Raw genomic sequence first — 19,791 nt, forward strand, 5'->3', positions numbered from 1 at the left:
CGGGCTCGATTTCAAGCTGAGCCCTTCGCTGTGTGTCATCCCGTCTCTCTCTCCTCCTGCCTTTCCTGTCTCTCTCTACTGTCACTATCGAATAAAGCAGAAATAGCGTTTTGTTTCCACATCATTGAAAATCCAAATTCAGGCAAAGACAGGATTCAGGCACACGAGGCCACAGGCTGATCATGCCTCACGTGTCTTAAGTTGCATGTTGCAGCTGTGAAATCACATCGTTGAAACTGAAGTGCATGTAAATGTGCACGTTTGGCATGAACACACGGGCGTCTGAGGCCGTCCTGCACTCGGCATCCAGCCTTCCCCGCTTGAACTCCCCTGTCTGTCCGCATCCTTTATTGTCGTTCCTCCTGACTGTTGCCATGGTTTCCCTGTTGCCAGGACAACTGCCAGGTGTTTTACATCCACAACCTGCCGAGCAGCGTGACCCAGAACATGCTGAGGAAACGCTTCCAGGTCTTCGGCAACGCAGAGGACTGCAGCGTCATCATCCGCAACGAGTAAGTGTCCGGCTCCGCTTGAATTTCTTTGAAAAGGTGGGACATGGTGAGGGTTTTTTTTTTTTTTTTAAGGCCCTGCAGTCCAGTTTTTTTTTTACCACTGCATCACCTCTGAAAAGATGGGACGTTGGAACATTATAAGGCATCATTTCTGGTAGGATTTTGAAGGCAACTCATCTTTACCACCACAGAATTAGCACCATACACACCTTAAAGGGAAACTCAGTTGTCATGGCAGCGGCATACTGTTAAATATCTTAAAGGGAAACTCGGTTGTCAAGGCAGCAGCTCACTCTGGCAGCGCTCTCATACAGTGTTACTATTAACAACCTGTCAAGTACATTTTGTTTTTGGATTCATTTCGGGCGCTGATGCGTGAAGCCGGTGACTCTCGCCAGTGTGCCGTGTTCAAATAATCAAACTTTGATGCAAAAGCATGTCTTTGAACTAAATTTACCCCTAATTCTTTGCACTTATTATGCAGCACATTTGTGCTCCTACAAGGCAAAGTGTGCCTGTGACGACGTACACTGAACAGAAAAGAGTTTAAGAGAGTTTTTACACCTGTAGTCTGTTTGCTGTGGTTCAGATCTGTGGAGAAGTTAGAATAGAATAAATCTTTATTGTCCTTTATTGTCTTTGGCTCACCAACATGTAAAACAGACAACTCTAAAAATACAGACAACAACATACAAGATTGCATAAACACACTAAGTGAAATAACAAATAGGAATAAAAATAGAAGTTGAAGTTGAGATTTTGTTGCCCCGTTCATTTGCTTTCACACAGAGATGAATTGAAATCAACCAAAATCTATCATCATCAACTTTATTTCACCAGGATAATCCACAATAAAAACAATAAAGCAAGACATTCAAATCTCTTTAAACACATTACATTGCAAAGCAGGAAAAAAACAATGTAAAAGTCTATCAGATTCATGTTAATGTAAATGTCTGAGGCCAAGATTCACGATACAATTGGGCGCCGACTCTCTCCCAAGTGTTGCTCAGTGCATAGGGCAGCCCGTAGTCTGGAAGAGGAAAGATACACCTGAACTCACCTGAGTCCAACATGCACACCTGAGCTACAGAAGCCGCTTGAGGCCAAAACTCACGGTGGGTTGTTTTGGCCGACGCCCGTGTGCAGTCGCTGGTTTCAGGCCCGCCCAGTTCAATCAGACTAAACAAAGGCCGGTGTGAAAATGCCCTAAGATGCACATTTGATGTTCACATGGAAATATACTGATGTTAATGTTGCATAACAGATTGAAAAAAACGTGAGGAAATGTCAGTAACAAGTCATGAATACACTTCCTCTCTAAAAGCACATAAAGAAATAAGCACACTGGTCCAAATGCCTCTAAGTAGATGGGTCACCAGATACAGCTAAAATGATAATCCTGGTAATAATTGTAGATATTATCACAATTAATTACCTCATCGTGATTCTTAGTCTTAAGGATTTTGTGCAACAATTTTTTTTTCTACTCCCAGTATCTGCTTTCAACATCTGGACTGTTTGCAACGACTTAGTTTTTTTTTTTCAATGAAATGAAATGTCAGCATTACTTTCTGTGTGGTCGTGCAGTAAAACTGCTAATCCTGGAAGCTGCAATTGCAATATATAATTGTACATGATTACTGATGCAGCCCTCCAGTCTTCCTGTGTTTGTTCCAGTGCAAAGTCATCATTGTGCGTGACCTGTTTTAAATCTGTCTCTATCCGAAAAGTTGGGACGTTGGAACTTTTTTAAGGCACCAACATTCGTCACTAAGAAATGAAGTTCGCCCTCGGGTTAATGCACAAAAACCCTCAGAACAGAATGCAATTTGGATCGCAATTAAACCTATTTTGGCATTTGTGGTTCTTGTTCATGTTTGGCATTTATTTGGAGATTTTACTCTTTGAGAGCAACGTTCTGGTGGGAAAACTCCTCGCTGCAGTAAATGCCAGGGTTTCAGTTCAAAGACGGCTAAAATCAGTAACCAAGCAGGAGTCTGTGGTTTCTGTAGATCCCATTCTTCACTGGGTCTTTGTGGTGGGCTTTCTCTATACAGGACCAAACTCCATTTACTCCGTCCCTGTGCATTCGCTTCACAGGGCATACAGGATGAATATTAATGCACATTGATTTCATGTCTTATTCACCAGTCGCCGTCTCTACAGAAGGTACTATTAACATAATGCATGTGTCTGTCTCTTAACCTGTCTGTCTGCCCGCCCTTGTTTTGTAGGGAGCGCTGCGGCGTCATAAAGATCCGCCAGTCGGGGCTTCAGAGACACTGGAGGGCACGGGAGACGCTTTTCCAAAGCGGCACTGGAGGCCTAAGGAGGGTGACCAGGAAACGCTACATAGACCTGGGTAACGAACAAATGAACTCTGCCTGGCTCAGACAGTGGCAGCAGCTAAATCACGGTGTTGCTTCATATTTAATGACTTTTCCTAATGTAATGGGTTCTACCGGGTAAACATGAAATTGACAGGATGATATGTTTTCAATGTCCTGTACACACTTTGTAACGCATTGGTTATAAATAACAAAAATCTGTACTTAGAAATAATATATAGCTATTAAAACACAAAAAATTAATATTTCTTTCCAATTTTAGATCAATCAGTGAGATTTTATGGTGATTTTAATATTTTTTCATTGTCGTGTAATAGGAATACTGGATGTATAAGTGCGGGTGGTGGGGAGTTATGTATTATTTAAAGGACTAACAAATAAACATAAAGTATTTGACACATAAACTTTAGTAACAATTTTAGTTATAATAATTTTGTGAAAGTTTAAACTGCAGGGGTCAAATTGACTCCAAACATAAAGGATGTTCAAAAATGTGAACATAACAGGAGGGTTAAGATACTTAGGATGACTGTTTAAATTTGTGAAAGTTTGAAGGACCTCATTACCTACAAATCTGGGTTCCATTATTGGAAAGTGAAGCGAATGTGTATCAAGTCTAACAGTTCCTGAATCCCAGTACCGGGTGTCAGGTTCTGTTACTTGGTACATTTATATATGCTTCTTATATCTATTCATACACACTGTTTATATTATATATACACTGTTTACATTTATATAGGCTGTTTATATTTATTTACATATACTGTTTATAGTTTATACATACTGTCTATATTTATACATATTGTTTATAATTGATATATACTGTTCATACTTATATATTTTATATTTTATATTTACATTTCTTTTTTTTTTTTTTTTTACCTTGCTTTATTTATTTATTTAGGCTTATACTGGGACCTGAGTTCTAATTTCGTACCACTAACGTGTAAATGTGAGCTGGTATGACGATAGAGTTCCTTGAATCTTTGAATCCTTGAAAAGCAAAAACTAAAGTCACATTTTGTTCAAGGTTGTAAAATTCAACCTCGGCTCCACAGTCTTGAAGTTTGTGAAGGTCCTGATGCTTTCAAAGAGCATGTACAATCTGCACCGTGTAATGGATGGGATTAAAATGCAGCTAAAGTGCAATGCTTCAGCAAAAGTGTGCCGAAGTAAAAGTAAAACTGCTATTCTGATCCGGATTCCTTCTGTTTTATGTCCTCTCTCTCTCTCGTGCAGATGAGGCTGGTCCGGGCCCCGTCAAGAGCAAGTACGATGCGCTGGACTTCGACACGCTGCTGAAGGAGGCGCAGAAGTCCCTGCATCGCTGACAGCACAGCGCCCCCGACTGGCCAGCCTTAGTAAACTGCAGCGAAACAGCTCCGCCCTCAGACAGGCCTCTCAGTACCTCCACGCAAGGCAACCTCGCAAAATGTTTACATTTTTACCATTGGAGTAAAGTAACGAAAAGGACCTTGTTTTTTTTTTTGGTTTTTGATTTGTTTTGTTTTGTTTTATTTTTTTTTAAAGTTTCTTTCACTGGAGGATACTGCTTAAAAATGAGGAAGCCGCGGCGAATACGGGGGGAGTTAAGAGACAATAGAGGAAATCGGACTTTTAACAGCAATGGTACAACAACTTCAAACAATAACAACAAGTTCTGTGCTGAACAACAATAACAACAAAGCTGCTTCCTGTCTGTGTTGGTGACATCATCACCCCGCGTCGGAAGAGCGGGGCTGAGAGACCTCTGTAGCAAAATACCTTGCTATCCCTGCGTTGCGTCGGTCGTCGTGGTGTGTGTTTCTGCGTGTGCGTGTTCTTTGTTTTCTTTCGTTTGTTTCGTAACAAAAAAAAAAAAATCCCTCCCTCTCTCTGGTCACGGGTGGTGAAACTGCAAGCTGTGTTTGCCATGAAATCGTGCGGTGGTATCACGAGAAAAAAAAAAAAAAAATTAATAGTAATAACAATAACCCTGCTTTGTTTTAGCGAAAATTTGTGGATGTTATAAAAGTTAAAAAATGAAAAAACAATCTGTGTGTGTGTTATGGACAAAGAAAATAACAAAAAATGACATTTAACGTAATCATTTGATGACTGAAAAAGTTTACAAATCTAAAATGAAGAAGAAAAAAAATCATGTTTTTTTTTTTTTGTTTCTTTTTTGTTGGTTTTTTTTTGTAATTGTAGTGCTTCCTTGATTTGATCTATGCACTGTAAGGAGGTAAATGTCTCCACTGTCCTCCACCTTTCCCCCTTGACTCGAATCTCTAACTCTGCCACGCCGAATCCGGGCTCTGCTACTGGCTGCTGCAGGCTGCGTTTGGCAGGCGCTGTATCCACGGCGACGAGACTTCGACTCCGATCTGGAAAAATCACTTCTGAGAATGATTCCCAACCCGTTCAACCTAAAGACCTCAACTGATGATGAAGCACTTATTTGAATGTCCCATGTGTTGAACTAGGCTCAAAACAAGCTACCCCCAAGCTGACCCTGTATTCTTAAGATTATTATTATTATTTGACCGCAATAATTTAATTTATTAGTTGGATTATTTGCTAATGTGCTCTTGGCCGGCACTCGTTCTGAATTAAAATGTCACCCCCCTTCATTAACTAACTGCCAAAGTGCCATCCCTGAAATTTTCAGTGATGCCAAAATATAGACAACATTGTTCATCGTTGGTCCAGAAGTGATGGGTCTTCTATGGACCAATCGAAAATTTGTTTTTTTTTCCTCTACTCACATGGGTTTGGCCCCGCCGTTTGTTTCCCAAAGTATGCCCGAGCGGCTGGAGTCAAATTTAACTTGGGCCATCCCGCCGGTGAACGTTCAAGAAACGGACCGCCTGTTCGCGTTGAGGTTATTTTTCCAGATCGGGAGGGGTCTTCGCGTCTCTTTGATGGGGTCCCACTGAACATGTGTCCGCTGAAGGCCTCGGCCTGTTGACACCCTATAAATGCTACAGCCAATGCAACAATTACCGTTTACATGTGGACTTCAGCAAGCAGGTCTGACATGGGGAAATGAGGATGGTAGCTGTTGGCGCTTTCATGCCCTGAGTGCAATACTCAATTCATCATTCCTCCACCCACGGTTTGTCCGAACCACTCCGGTCTGATGTCTCGCCGCACAAAAGTCGTCCACCTTGGCACAGAAATCTGAATCACTTCGATTGTAAAGGTGCAACATCGGTGCACAAGACTCTCACACACTCGCATCTTGCCGCTGAATCTCAAAGGACAACGAACGAACGACAAATCCTCCGCAGTTTAACACGCTCTTCCGTGATTCGTCCCACCACCTGCTCCACCCGATGAATCGTCATCGCTCGTCACAGACAGATCTGTCAGCTTAAATGGAATGTATTTCAAAAAAACAAAAAAAAAAAAAAAAAAAAAATCTGAATGTATCCGCCCTCGCTTCTGCTCGCCCCCCAAGATTGTGGAGCTTTTTTGGTGCTTTAAAAGGTAGACTTGCTAAGTCGTCCGGTTACCTCGACACAGAGCTGATGCTGGCTTGAAGAACAAGCTCGGGTAGCGCCTGACCCCCCCCTGATGCAGCCAGTAGCATCGGCCCTTCGAGGAAGAGACAGCCTCCAAGCCTGCCAATACGGTGGTCACCGAAATGCCACAAACAAAAACACTGCAGCCAGGGCACGAGCGAGGGATGGGTCTGAAAATACCGATAATGAGCATCGGTCGGGAATCCGGTTTCTCGTCCGGGAGGTGTTGTATCAGCTGAGCCTCACTACCTCACATCCACCCATCCCTCCTCCCGTCTTTTATCCTCTCTGTCTCTTGGACACTCTCCTCCTCTTTTATACGTCTGTCGATCTTCATGTAATTGTCCAAAAATGTTCTCTGTGTGAGGGTTTTCCCCGACCGATGGGTAGTCATGGGGAGTTTGGGGGTTTTTTGCGTGGTCGGTTTTTATTCTGTAACCTCTTCTGCTACTGCTAAGCCCCTCTGAGGGAAATAACTCTCGCTCTCTGTCTATCTCTTTCCCCGTCTTGCCTCACGGCGAACGGTTTTTAGCGTGTCAGTTCGTTGGCGTCTCGACTGTGTGTCCTAGTGTATCCGAGTGTCTCGTCTTTGTCTCGTGTTTCCAGTTGGACGCTGTCGCTGCTCGGGGCGGCCGGTGAGGAGGAGTTTGCAGCTGATGGTTGGTTTGTTGGTTGGTCGGTCCTTGAGTTGCGCTGGGAGGCGAAGACTCGCAATCTTCTTCCCCTCCCTCGTTTTCTAATTTTCTTCCGGGGACATGCCAATCCTCCATCTCTCCCTGTCCTCCTGCTCGTCCTCCTCCGCTTTGAGCATTTCAATAAAGCGCAGCCCAACTCGCTCGCTCTCTCCTTCTTGAGCTCTATCTCTTTCTCTCTCTCTGTCTTTTTTCCTCTGTGGGTTCAGGGCTTTGTTTCCTGGCCCAAATCCTGGCAAACTTCCCCTTTTGTAACAGATAATCCCTCTTGCTACTTTTGCGCCCCCTTCATCCTTTCCCTATCTAATCAACTCCTTGGTAACACACACGAAATATTGAATGTTTACATCACTCAATTCTCCTTCGACTTTATTAGGAACGCACACTAAGTACAAAGCCGCCTTATTCAGTGTTGGGAAAAAAAAAAGACTAAATAGCAGCCGAGGCGGCCGAGAGGGACGCGTCCTCTTCAGACTCGTCCTCGAAGGCTCGCTGATGTCCAAAACTAGAAAAATCAATTTAGTGCTACACATACTGATTGAGAAACGAGGTGTCATCTCAAAAAACACACTAATTTTTTTTTTTTTTTAACTGTATCAAAACTAACGCAAACAACTGAATGAGTATTTGTGCTTAGTATGTATACTACTAAAAAGTGAGAGAATGTGCTGGTTTACATATTAAAAAAAAAAAAGAAACTATATTATATGAATATATAATGTGTATATAGCACTATGCCTCGTTGTAAACATAAAATGTATTGTGTGTTTTTTAAAAGGTGGTGGGTCATTGTTGATTGCTAATCAGACAGGAGAAGGTCAGGTCGGTTTTGTTCCAGTTGGTTAATGGATGTTCAGAACAGGGAGAAAAATGAAGGGAAAACTTATGTCGAAACGACTTCAAGCAAAAAGTCCAACACTGCTGTAAAAGAGTTACAAAAAAAAAAAAAAAAAAAATTGAGAAGTATCCCTTTAGACTATCATACTAGAAGGTTCTTATTTCTTTTCTGTCTTTTAAATGACGAATATTTTTGATGATTTTTTTTCTTAAAAAGCAATTGAGATGCAATACGTAATAATATTGATGATGATATTAATAATAATCTTGTTTACGAGACAGCCTTTCTGAAAGACTGAGTTGAAACACGTACAGCGTAAGGTTGGTTGTTCAACCTCAATGCGGGCAATCTCTGAACTACAGATTCAATAAATAGGCTACTGTATGTAGACTGCTGTAAAACACATTAAAAAAAAAAAAAAAACAAAGTACAGGAAGAATGTGGTCAGTTACATCATATACACAGAAGACGTTGTATACAAATATAAATTGTACTAATATACTCTTGCACAAAATAACGCCCCAAGTAATTAAATCTCTGTTCACAATATTTGTTTTTTTTCTCATTGAAAGGAAACTGTAACTGCGCTTTTGCCACATTTTGATGGTGCACAGGTTTGTTTAAATCTGATTGAGTTGCATTGGACACTTAACTTGTATTATGGCAACGGCTAATAACTAATCGTAACTATTGTGAACATGTATGACTCTGATATTGGAACGTGGGAGGGAGAAAAAGAAGAAAAAAAAAGAAAGTTGTTGCTGGTTTGACCCCGTTAAATCTTTTCGGACTGATTGCAGATGTCGGCACTGGAGAAGTCCCGCTGTTATTTTTTTGTTTTATTTTATTTTTTTGGAAATTGTTTGGGTGAAATCAGCCGCAGTTACCAAATATCTGCAGCGCTGATGCGGGAAGATGCAAGACGATGCGTCACGGTTGGGAAACTTCGTGAAATGAGCACGTCCTGAAATGGAAATCTGTTCCTGTACAAAACAGAGGGGAGTAAATGTCCCGAACACGAAGGGGTTCGGTGGCCGAGGCACAGCTAGAGAAACACTTTGACATGGAAACAGCGCAGTGGAGAGTTTTCATTTTCAGAGAAAGTTTTTTTTTTTTTTTTTTTTTTTTTTACTTTTTACTGGCGACCAAAACCTTTAAGCAAATTGTTTTAGATGCCTCACCCTAACCCTGACTCCTCGCGCACCTTAACCAAAGTTCATTTGCCCCAGCAGCTATTAGCTCCTCCCCTTTTCTCATGACATGAAAGTGAATATTCGATCGTGTGCCTCTGCCACGTAATCCTTTCGCTGCGTAGGATTGTAATCAACACGCATTTCGTGTTGATACAACGTTTCAGAGCTGGTGCCCATTTCACGAGGTGCGGCGAGGCGGTGTTGCGTGCGGTGGGATTTCTCCGGTGTCTGCCGCTGTGGCTGTGACAGCGCCTGCGTCGTCACAGAGCTGAAAGACCGTGAAACAACCCGACTCATCCTGGCAAGCCTTAAAAATCAATAGGGGGAAAAACGAAGCTACCACTAGCTTTTACTATGACCGTTTCAACTCCTTTCCAATCCAATGTGGTTTATTATTAAATAATTACTGACGTAATTAAAACTTTTTTCAATACAGCCATATTATAAAAAGGTATATACATATATATATGAATATATATTTGTGTGTTTGTGTAGATATCTAGATGATTATATACTTTCTTATAGAAAACTTTGATGTTGACCATTCTCCTCAGTGTTTTGAGAACACGTTGACACATTTCAACATTATAATACCGCTGTCCGCTCAGTCTAGGGGTCCTAGGTCGAGGGGCAACAAACCCTAATCCAAAAAACAAAAAAAGAAAAAAAAAAATCCTTCCAAAGGGAATTACCCTCGTCAGAATGCAATATCTTTCTTTCCACTCTTCATTTCAGAAAAATGGCAAGAAAACCAGTAGAAGTGATAGGAAAGGTTGACCAAAAAAAAAAACAAACAAACAAAGCAAAACAACAAAAAAAAAAATCAATAATAAAGAGTGAATCTGACGATGGCTCGGGGGGAAATGTGGCGTCGCGAGCGGCCCGTCAGATTCAGTTTTATAGATGTCACAACGTTTCCAGCTACACCGCCCACTGAAATCCATATTTGCTTCATTTTTTTTGTTTTTTGGTTTTTTTTCTTAATGTCACTATCACCTTTTGTTTGGTTGGGAAAACAATGTAAATCTGTATCGAGCTTCAACATCAGATGAGCCCGTTCCAGGACAGGAGCGCTCGCAGCACGGGCCCGCTTCAGGGTCTCTCTCCGTTTCCACGTCGTGTTTCCATCTGTGAGCGGCCGTCTGCGGCGCACGACACTCGAACCATTTGCACGTCACGTTTCGACACCCCGGACTGTCACGAAACACACGGAAACCAGAGGATCATCCGTCAAACATGATGGCAACTGTGATGTCAAATAGGCACTTAGTAGGGACTGCAAACTGTCAAAATCTGCTAAATGTGAGTGGATCTTTTTTTGGTGGAAGAAAAATATTTTGACATAAAGGGCATACATTGTTTTTGTTGTGTTTTTGTTTTTTTGTTTTTTTCATCGCTATTGATTTTATTGATTTTATTGTCTATTTACATCTTACGACTATCAAATTCACATAAATGATTTTTTTTTTCTTTTTTTAAATTAGTTTTTGGTAAAAAAAAAAAAAAAAAAAAGGTAAATACTGCTAGTAAGATTTTATATTTTTACATATGTTGGTTTTATTTTGCGTTTCTTCTTTTTTTATTTATATGCCACTTAGTTTGGATGTCTTTAAATGGTGTTTTTTTTTCGTTTTTTTTTTTTTTTTTTTCTTTCTGTTTTGTGTGATTTCATATGTCTTGAGAATGTGGAGACAAATGCATTTCAGTATTTTTGAATTGTTAAAATCTAGTTTCATAGAAGCGGAAGTATCTGATATTATAAATTATATTTTAATTCATGTAAATAGTTTAAAACAGAAGACTATGGCTTCCTTTTAAACTGAATACATTTCTCTTCAGAGATTGTTTACATTATAAAACTGTAGAGATGTGCTCCTCATATACTGTATAAAGTACATATATTCATTGATTTGCCTCCAAAAAATAAAATCCTAATGAACAGCATTCCCTCTGAGTGTATGTCATCATTTCGGAAGAAGGAAGAAGGCGTACATAGTATTCTAGTACATAATAGTAGTATATATCTAGTACGTAGTATACATAATATCTATACATAGTGTATAGACTGACAGCAGAATAATAACATAATATGCTTTGCTGCTGTAATGCTTGAAATTTCCCCACTGTGGCACTAATAAAGGAATATCTTATCTTATATGTGTGACGTTTAAGCACAAAGTGAAATGGAAGGACAGTTTGAGGTGGAAAATGAGATTTTGTCGGTTTTGTTGGTCAGCACCGGGTCGTGCAATAAGACAAGGCCAATCATCTTTTCTAAAATTTACTTCGATATGAATTTGTGAACAGATAATTAGACAATAAACGAACAATGAGACTGAGAAGCTGCTGATTGTGTGGCTCCCAGGGGCACCGCAGAGAAAACGACCCCCAGGTTTAAACCCTGATGAAGGAGGCTGATCCACCGCAGGAAGCGCATGTCGATTGGCCAGAAGACAAAAGGAATAAGCCAATAAGTGTTAGTACAGGAGGAGGAGGTGGAGGGTGTTTGGAGGGAAATTCAAATGAAGATGCTGGACGGGGGCGGGGCACGGGTAGCCACAGGTGGCGGGAGGCAGAGTCATTTTGACCTCTGGAATAACTTCTGCCTCCACAAGCGCCGAAGGAAAATGACTTTCCTGTTCCACCAGTAACCTAACTTACTGCCTCTTGATGCTCTTCATGCCTGTAGCCGGGGTCGGCAACCTGCGGCTCTGGCTCAGTTACCTTTATTTATTTATTTATTTATTTTTTCACAGTGGACAATTGTCTCATCTTGGAGTTCGAGGTGATACTGTGACACTGACGTAAAAATCTTTTAATGTTTAGTCAACGAAAATATGCATCACATCGCACGACGTCCACGGCCCAGAGCCTTCCCCTGCACGAGGCGAATCTCGAGTTTCCGACCGTCGGCCCCGTTAAGCTCACCACGACTCCAAAAAAGTCTTGCAGGAAAATAGAAAGTTTAATTCTGCGTGAACAGATTCATTTGCTTGTCTGCTTCACACGTGGCGTCATAATTAAATACAAACTGGCCTATTTTCATGTTTACTTTTTGCAGCTATATGTTTTATTTATTTCAAAGTGTGCTCCTTTTTTATTTTATTCATTTTCCACAAATATGGAGAGGACTTAAATAGGCCTGCATAGCTCTGAGTTTCATTTATTTCAGAGTTTGGTGTTTTTCTTTGTTACAACATATAAAAACAGCAATAAAATGTCAACACTTTTCTCTATCGCCGTTCTATAATGTCATAAAAGCAACAAACTATAGCTTCTGTATATGTAGTATTAATACAAATCTTTACCAGCTGTGTTATCAAATATGTTTTGCAGCTCCAGATGAATTTTATTTGGTGGAAGAGTGGGTAAAATTGGAGAGGTTAGGCGTGAGATATCAAGAGTGTCGTTCCTAACACCAAACCCAACCCTGAGCCTAACCTTAACCAACCTCACCAGCGGAGGCAACCATTACGAGCCAATCAGAGGCAGAGAAGAACGGCCGGCGGCGAGGTTGAGGTTTGCAGCTTTGCTCGCCATAACCAGTCGGCGGACAGTCAGCCAGCGGGCGCTCTGCAGACGGCTGCCAGCCTGCAAGCACGTTTCATTTTGCCAACCAGTTTTTAACTCATTTTTACTCACATTTTAGTTCTTTGAATTTTCTTATTTTAAATCGACAGAAGCTTCCGTGGTCGTAAACAGTGTTGGGACCAATTACTCACAAAACTAATAAGTTACAATTACTAATTACCTCTGTAAAAAAAAGTAATTTTGATTACTACTGCAGAAGAGTAATTCAATTACTGGGGAAAGTAATTTTTATGATTACTTTTTTTCTTTTCTTAAATCCTCTTAATGCACATATTTTTGCGTTGCTGTTGCAGTGTGGACATTGCTGTCAAATTTCATCTATCATTGTCAGTGTTGGGCATGTTACTTTGAAAAAGTGATTAATTATAGTTTAAAGTATTGATGCCAGCTTGTCCGGGTGGGGAATTGAACCCCCGGTCTTCTGACTGGCAGGCGGAGATACTACCTGCTCTGCCGTTGGAGAACATATATATTTTGTGTATTTTGTGCCGAGTCATTCTCCATGCATGTTGATACGTTACGAAAAACTGCAAAGTCCAACTTGACCGGTTTGAAAATTGACACACCGCTTTTCCTCCACAAGACGCACATTTTTTGAATAGGATAATGAAATAATAATAATTATTAGTAGTAAGTAACGGCCAGTAACGGCGCATTTTATTGTCAGTAACGGTAACGGCGTTGTAACGGGGGAAACAGTAATTTCTTTGATTAGTTGTTACTGATAAAAGTAACGCTGTTAGTAACACCGTTTCTTTGTAACGCCGTTACTCCCATCACTGGTTGTAAATGATGAAAACTGCAGCGGTTCAGTCCGTGGAAAAAGTTTTAGTCGAGTTCCACTGAATTACTTTTTAACATGTTTCACTCTGTAATTTCCTCTTACAGTATTTGTCTGTATCTTCATGCAGCGATTTGTTCTAAATTCCTCATTATAGCTTCTTGTACTCCCTATCTAACTTCACTTTTATGATTAAACTGCACTAAATATCAAAAGTGAAAGGCGAAGACAGATTTTGCATTCAAACTGAAGAGTTCGAATGCAGATTTCCCCCGAATGCAGCTTTCTAAAAAATGCAGATTTTGCGTCTACGGCTAGCGTCTTCATTGTTGCAGCAGTCTCACGCCCGCCATTGTGTTTGGTGTTATTTAGATACCAACCGAGAGAAAAATGTGAGAAACAAAGGTGACATTTAGAAGACATTTAGAAGTGATGATCATTACGTAACCCTGTCATACTGCTAACTTGCCCAGGAGAATGCCATGATTGATTAATGCTGTGTTGATTAATATTGTGGTTATCACTGAGAGTAAAATTACAAACACTTTGGAAAATATTATATGAAACGTGCAGCTCTGACACCACTTGCAGAAACCCGATTTCCACACAAGGAAGAGTGAAATTTCATCGCATTAACGCGTGCAGCGGCATTTATCCGGCTCTTCGTGCGGGTTATTTGACCGGACACTTAAACAAAACAATTTGCTATCTTCCACACTTCAAAGCTGGAGTGGTTTCTGCCTTTTGGCGGCGTAACAGCTGCGCAGCGTGTGGATTATTTGAACATGTGTGAGCCGATACTAATTTGCATGAGTGTGTTTGTTTACAGCTGGGTGTTAGCCAGCACACGGGAACGCATGTACGTCTGCAGCTATCAGGCTTTCCTTGCTGTAGGGAGGTTCAGCACCACGCTCTGCTACCAGCGCTCTACACACACACACACACACACACACACACAGACAGACACTCCCAGCCCTCCCCTGGTTAAACAGCGTCCTATTAACAGGCCGAAGGCAATTTTCCGCCAGGCTTCACTGTGATTCACATGACAGTGACAGCAGTGACGGTTCCTCGTAGTTTACTACCCCGGCACCCCCCCCGTGTGCTGATGCTGCTCTCTGATCCCCGGCGCTCCCTCGCCAGCAAACACACACATTTCAGTTTCATGCAGCACTAACGCTTGGCTTACACAGGAGGAGGAAAATGATAGATTCTTGGGACGCCTAAATATTCTTGGGAGGGGATCTTTGTTGAGATTGTTTTTTTTTTTAATTATTTTATTTTACATGGGTCAGTTGAAAACAAATAATGTACACAGCTCCTGAGGGGACAGGAGATGAGGATAAAAGGAGGATAAAATAAAATACTAATGCCATTTTTTTGAACTTGGCACTGAGATATTAGAGTCCTTTCAGAAGAGAGTTACACTGCAGTTTGTTAGGAGCGCCGGGCGGGCCTCGTCAACTCATGGAGCTGGAAATTTAGATGTTTACCACTAGAAATGTGCACTGGAATGGCCAACAAAGCTAAAAAAAAAAAAAAAAAAAAAAAAAGTTGGTTTACTCATGTTTATGAGTTGTGATGTATCATCTTGACATGTGGACAGCGTACCAGGTCCATGGTACATTGTTGGTGTATGGTTGCACTGATACAGTTCAATTCACCTGGACACAAAGAAAACTGCAGATGTGTTCAAACTTACATCTGATACTTTAACCAGAGCATCTTAAAACACCAGCAGCCTAACCAGAAAAATAATGCTGATGTGTTTCGGCCTGTACAGTGTCAGCTTTATTTTTCTGGTTAGCCAATAAAATGAAGGCGTAGTAACTCAGTACTCTACCATACTCCGGTATTTTTTGGGATGTGCTACCTTTATCTTCAATGTACAGTTGTTTGGGCTAAGCACTCCAGAACAAGATCGCCTGGGTTGATGCACAAATCTAGCTCCTCTTCAGCCAAAATAATTCATTCACTTTGTACTATTACTGCACGTCCCTGTAAGTACTTTATATAATTCAGTAGATTCTCATTACCTTGAATTTGAGTGTACCTTTTTCTAGGTTAACACACAATTTAATGTCATGGAATAATGCCACTGTGAAGCGTTCACCTCTTTATGGAAGTTAATTTTGCCGCCCAAAGCCAGAGAGCACAGACTAAAAGAAAACAGCCTGACGGCCCTGTCCTGTCCTGTCCCGCTGTCCTCTGGACGCTCGTGTCTGTGGGCCGGTCGTGACTGCAGCAGGCTGAGCTGGTCTGCAGTGCAGAGCACAGTATCGCACACAGCAGGGCTGTCTCTGTGGGCTGCAGCTTAGCTCTGACAGGGACACCACAACAACACGCCGCTGCCATGTATAAACCTCGTAACACTGATTTGTTTCCTTATATCGTCCCTGTTGAAACTGGATGCACGACTATGGATCGGTGGACTTTTCTTTGTTCGCTGATCCATCCTGTCTCACACAGCACTGACTTGATTTGGACAAAACTGGGGGCTTTAATGCAAATATACAAATGTTTCAAATAACACTGATTTGTCCAAGAGCGGCGCTTTACTGTTTGTTTATTCATTCAGACACGGCTAACTGGATTTTGACTAAACTTGAGCTGATGTTCGAGTTCAAGTTCATTCAGAGCCCACACTTACCGTCTCAAAGGACTTTACCAGCCCACAGTTTACACAAAACAAAGCGATACACCCGACCTAAACTCTCATACAGACAAGAAAAAACACGACAAAACCCCCGAAGCCAAAAAGAGGAAAAAAAAAATCAGAATTCTTGGAAAGGAGTATAAAGAGAGGAAAGCCACTTTGAGGCTGGTCCAGAGCGGGCAAACTATCAGCTCAAATCAAACACAATCAATTAGCGAAGTGAAAAGAAAACCAAACAAATCAAAGGAAAATCGTGCATCATGCATGATGATGATGATGCATCTGATGTTGATATTGTGGCATAAAACTACTTTCTCATTTGCTATTTTTTTTTTTTTTTAAATCTCTGCAAATGCTACTTGGGTTTGTGCAAAATTTGGTGCTTGATGCACTTGAAGATTATATTTTGGCATTTTTAGAATATTTCTAAGATGTGCCCGGCGGCGTGGCTGACAATCAGACGGTTCTTGGTTTGATCCCCAGCTCCTCCAGAAGGTGTGTTCAAGTGTCCTTGAGCAAGACCCTGATCCCCTAAAAGCTCCTGATGGGCAGCTTGGCACCTTGCATGGTAGCCCCTGCCATCAGTGTGTGTGTGTGTGTGGGTGTGTGTGTGTGAACTGGTGAATGTGAAGCATACATTGTAAAGCGCTTTGAGTGGTCAGCAGACAGAAAAGCGCTATAGAAGTGCGGTCCATTTGCCATTTTATGTAACTCCGTTTTTTGTTTTTCTCTAAACCTACAATTATCCAAATTGGCCCTTGAAACAGACATGAAACCCTGAATTTAACCTATTTATGTAAAGTTTAAATAAATAACACAGTGATAGCAGAGAGAATAATGTATTTCTGTATCACAAATAGGTTTTCTCATGTCCCATAATTCATATTTCCCTCAGAATCGTGTCATGCCACCTGAGGGGGATTTTGACCCTGAGCCTCCCACCACACCAGCGTTTGGTGTCACTTTACTGCACAGAAGCAAGCGCATTAAAGGCAGTGCAGTTGGAGTATGTTGTTGCAGAGATCATGCATATTGCAGGACCGGTTAGATAAGCCTCTTAGCTGTTCTCCTGAGGAACGCAGAGGCACAGTGCAGCCACACACACACACACACACACACACACACACACACACACACCACACCTGCTGCGATTCACATGATTTGGCATGGCTCTCTGCACACGCTCAGACAAAGTTGGGGGAAAGAATCACGAAATAGGTCACGTCCTCCACGCCTTATCTGCTCTTCTTTGCTCTCTGCTCGTCTTTGTTCCTCTAGTCTCTCTGATGTGCTCTGGTCCTGAACACGAAAAAGAAGAAAGGCTTCCTCACCCCCGGCCCTTATTTCACACATTTCTTTTCTTTGTACACTTATCCCTCACAGGAATCATGTGTGATATATGAGTTGGCCCTGAAGCTCTGACCCTTGCAGCGGCTACTTGCAACATCAGTGATCTGGAAATTTAACATACTGTGGCACTTATAGGGAAGAGAGCGTCAGCAATGTATCTGCAGGCTACATCACGGAAACGCCAATAGAAATGTGTTGCTGGGGCAGGCTGGCAGAGCGAGCGACTCCCCGCGGTCGAAAACCTGCAGCCGGTCCGTGCTCTCTCTCCTTCACTGTGCTCCTATGAAAAAAAAAAAAAAAAAAAAAAAAGTCAAGCATTGCTTTCTCCGCTGTGGCGTGCAGGCTGGCAGCTCTGCAGTCACGACTGCCCCCGATCCCAGCCAGAACGGGGCTGAAGCTCCCGTTCCTGCAGGCGCACCGGCTGTACTGCAGCTGCTCGACTCTCTCTCTCTCTCTCTCTCTCTCTCTCTCTCTCTCGAAGTCTCTCACCCTCCCTCCCTGCCTCCCTCCCTCTATCTCTGTGCCTCGGCTTGCTGCAGTCACGGGTTGCCCCTGCGTCAGAGCCCGGCTTTACGAGCTGCACTCAGCATCGCAGCCGTATACGGCAATCGCCCAGTCCGAGCTCCCGGCGCGCCCTTACGTCACGGGGACTTACGTCATCGCAGCGGTGACGACACACTGGGATTACGTCTGCCATTACTACAGCAGGGAGAGAGGCGGGGGGAGAGGGAGTGATGAATTTAGCGCATGCACCCCCCCCTTCACTTCCTCTCTCCTCCCTCCTCCCTCCACGAGGCTCCAATACCCATCAGATTTCATTATCCTGCTCCACTGGGTTGCAGCTCTGCCTGGCATCACTCTGTGTTTTGTAAGAGTATTATGTATGGCTCTAGGTGGGAGAATTAACACAAGTGCACACATAGACACACAAACGTGCAAGAGTGTGGTGCGGCAGGCGGATATTTATACACCGTCAGCCGTTGTGTAACTTCTCTTTCATGCGTCTATCTGCATTAGCGCTGCAGCCGGCTCTTTGTTGCACGTTATGTTACCGTGGCAGAATCAAACCGCCGCACATCTCTGCACACGGGAAGCCCTTCAAATTAAAGCTGCTTGCACTGCATCGTCGTTATAGTTCGAGGATGTTGTGCTTGTTTTGCTTGACACTGAAACTCATTTGGACCCGAGTTGGTGTTGCCCTAAAATTAGTTTCCACAAAAAAAAAAAAGGAGTGGAAAAAAAAAGTGTTTCCCTAGCTTCTGTCCTTGTTTTGTCCTCGGTGTTTGTTTATGTTTTGACTCTGCAGGAGGAAATTATCATGAGGCAAGTGCACCTCACAAATGACAAGCAGACTAATGTGCCGCCAAAAACTTCCCTGTAGAACAATCTGATGCCTGTGATTTCAGATAATAAGACCACAAGTGTGATCTGATCTCCAGCTAGGTGCACAACTGTCAGCGAGCTAATTTTAATCTCTATAATCCTGTAAGAAAAAAAAAATGTATATTTTAAAAGACTGTTTTGTCATTTGAAAAGACAGCAATAGGGAAAACAATTTCGCTTTTTTCTTCCCTGGCATGGAATCGAGGCGAAGGCACACGAACGCCTGGGGAAACATTTTTTTTTTTTCGGGGGAAAGTTTTGGCACGACACTCGGCCACCTCCTGAACGCTGCTGCCTGTCAAATGTTTGCTGGGTTGTAAACTTTTGATGGTTGGATGAGAGAGGAAAAACTTAACTTTTTTCCCAACAGTTCCTCTTGGGAATAGAGTCGACAGTGCAGCAGTCGTTCAGCAAACACGCAGTAAAAAAAAAAAAGGGATTTGTACAATGTCTGTATACGCAGATACAACAGGAAAATGTATGAATACAGACATTTACACGCACACATACAGTGCAGATGCTCTTATGAGAGTGTTTGCTGCAGTTGACACACAGATAGAGCGAGTATAGATGGTAGTCTCTATTATGCATATGCAGAGCAGTGCAGACACACACACACACACACACACACACTGCAGTTTTAGCTCAGCACAGAGGCAATACAAAGTGCACTTTCTGCAATGGCAACAAATGTGCTTTTCTTTGATTTAAGTGATTTCAATCAAACTTTAATACTTTAATAAGGAGGCTCAGATTTACACACTACACTACGTGAGCTAAAAACAAACTACACACACACACATATGCTTCTCAATGAAAAAGTACAGACACCAGTGCCATTCAATATGAAAATAGCCATGAATCTTTACTCATTTCTTTGCACAGCTACATGCAAGCCATTGCATCGCTCAATATTTGAACACAATTGCACTCGTCCG

General features: G+C 42.0%; 1 protein-coding gene across 1 annotated transcript in view; it reads left to right on the forward strand.

Moving 5' to 3' along the window:
* ppargc1b (peroxisome proliferator-activated receptor gamma, coactivator 1 beta) overlaps positions 1 to 11,036 on the forward strand; it is a 108,463-nt gene extending 97,427 nt beyond the window's left edge. Inside the window, exons 10-12 of the mRNA XM_030061460.1 lie at positions 394 to 512; positions 2,750 to 2,877; positions 4,103 to 11,036. Coding sequence (XP_029917320.1) covers positions 394 to 512; positions 2,750 to 2,877; positions 4,103 to 4,194 — 339 coding nt within the window. The 3' untranslated portion in view covers positions 4,195 to 11,036. The remainder of the gene's footprint in view (positions 1 to 393; positions 513 to 2,749; positions 2,878 to 4,102) is intronic.
* The last annotated feature ends 8,755 nt before the right edge of the window (positions 11,037 to 19,791 follow it).

Source organism: Myripristis murdjan, chromosome 10 (genome assembly GCF_902150065.1).
Source record: "Myripristis murdjan chromosome 10, fMyrMur1.1, whole genome shotgun sequence".
NCBI lineage: Eukaryota > Metazoa > Chordata > Actinopteri > Holocentriformes > Holocentridae > Myripristis > Myripristis murdjan.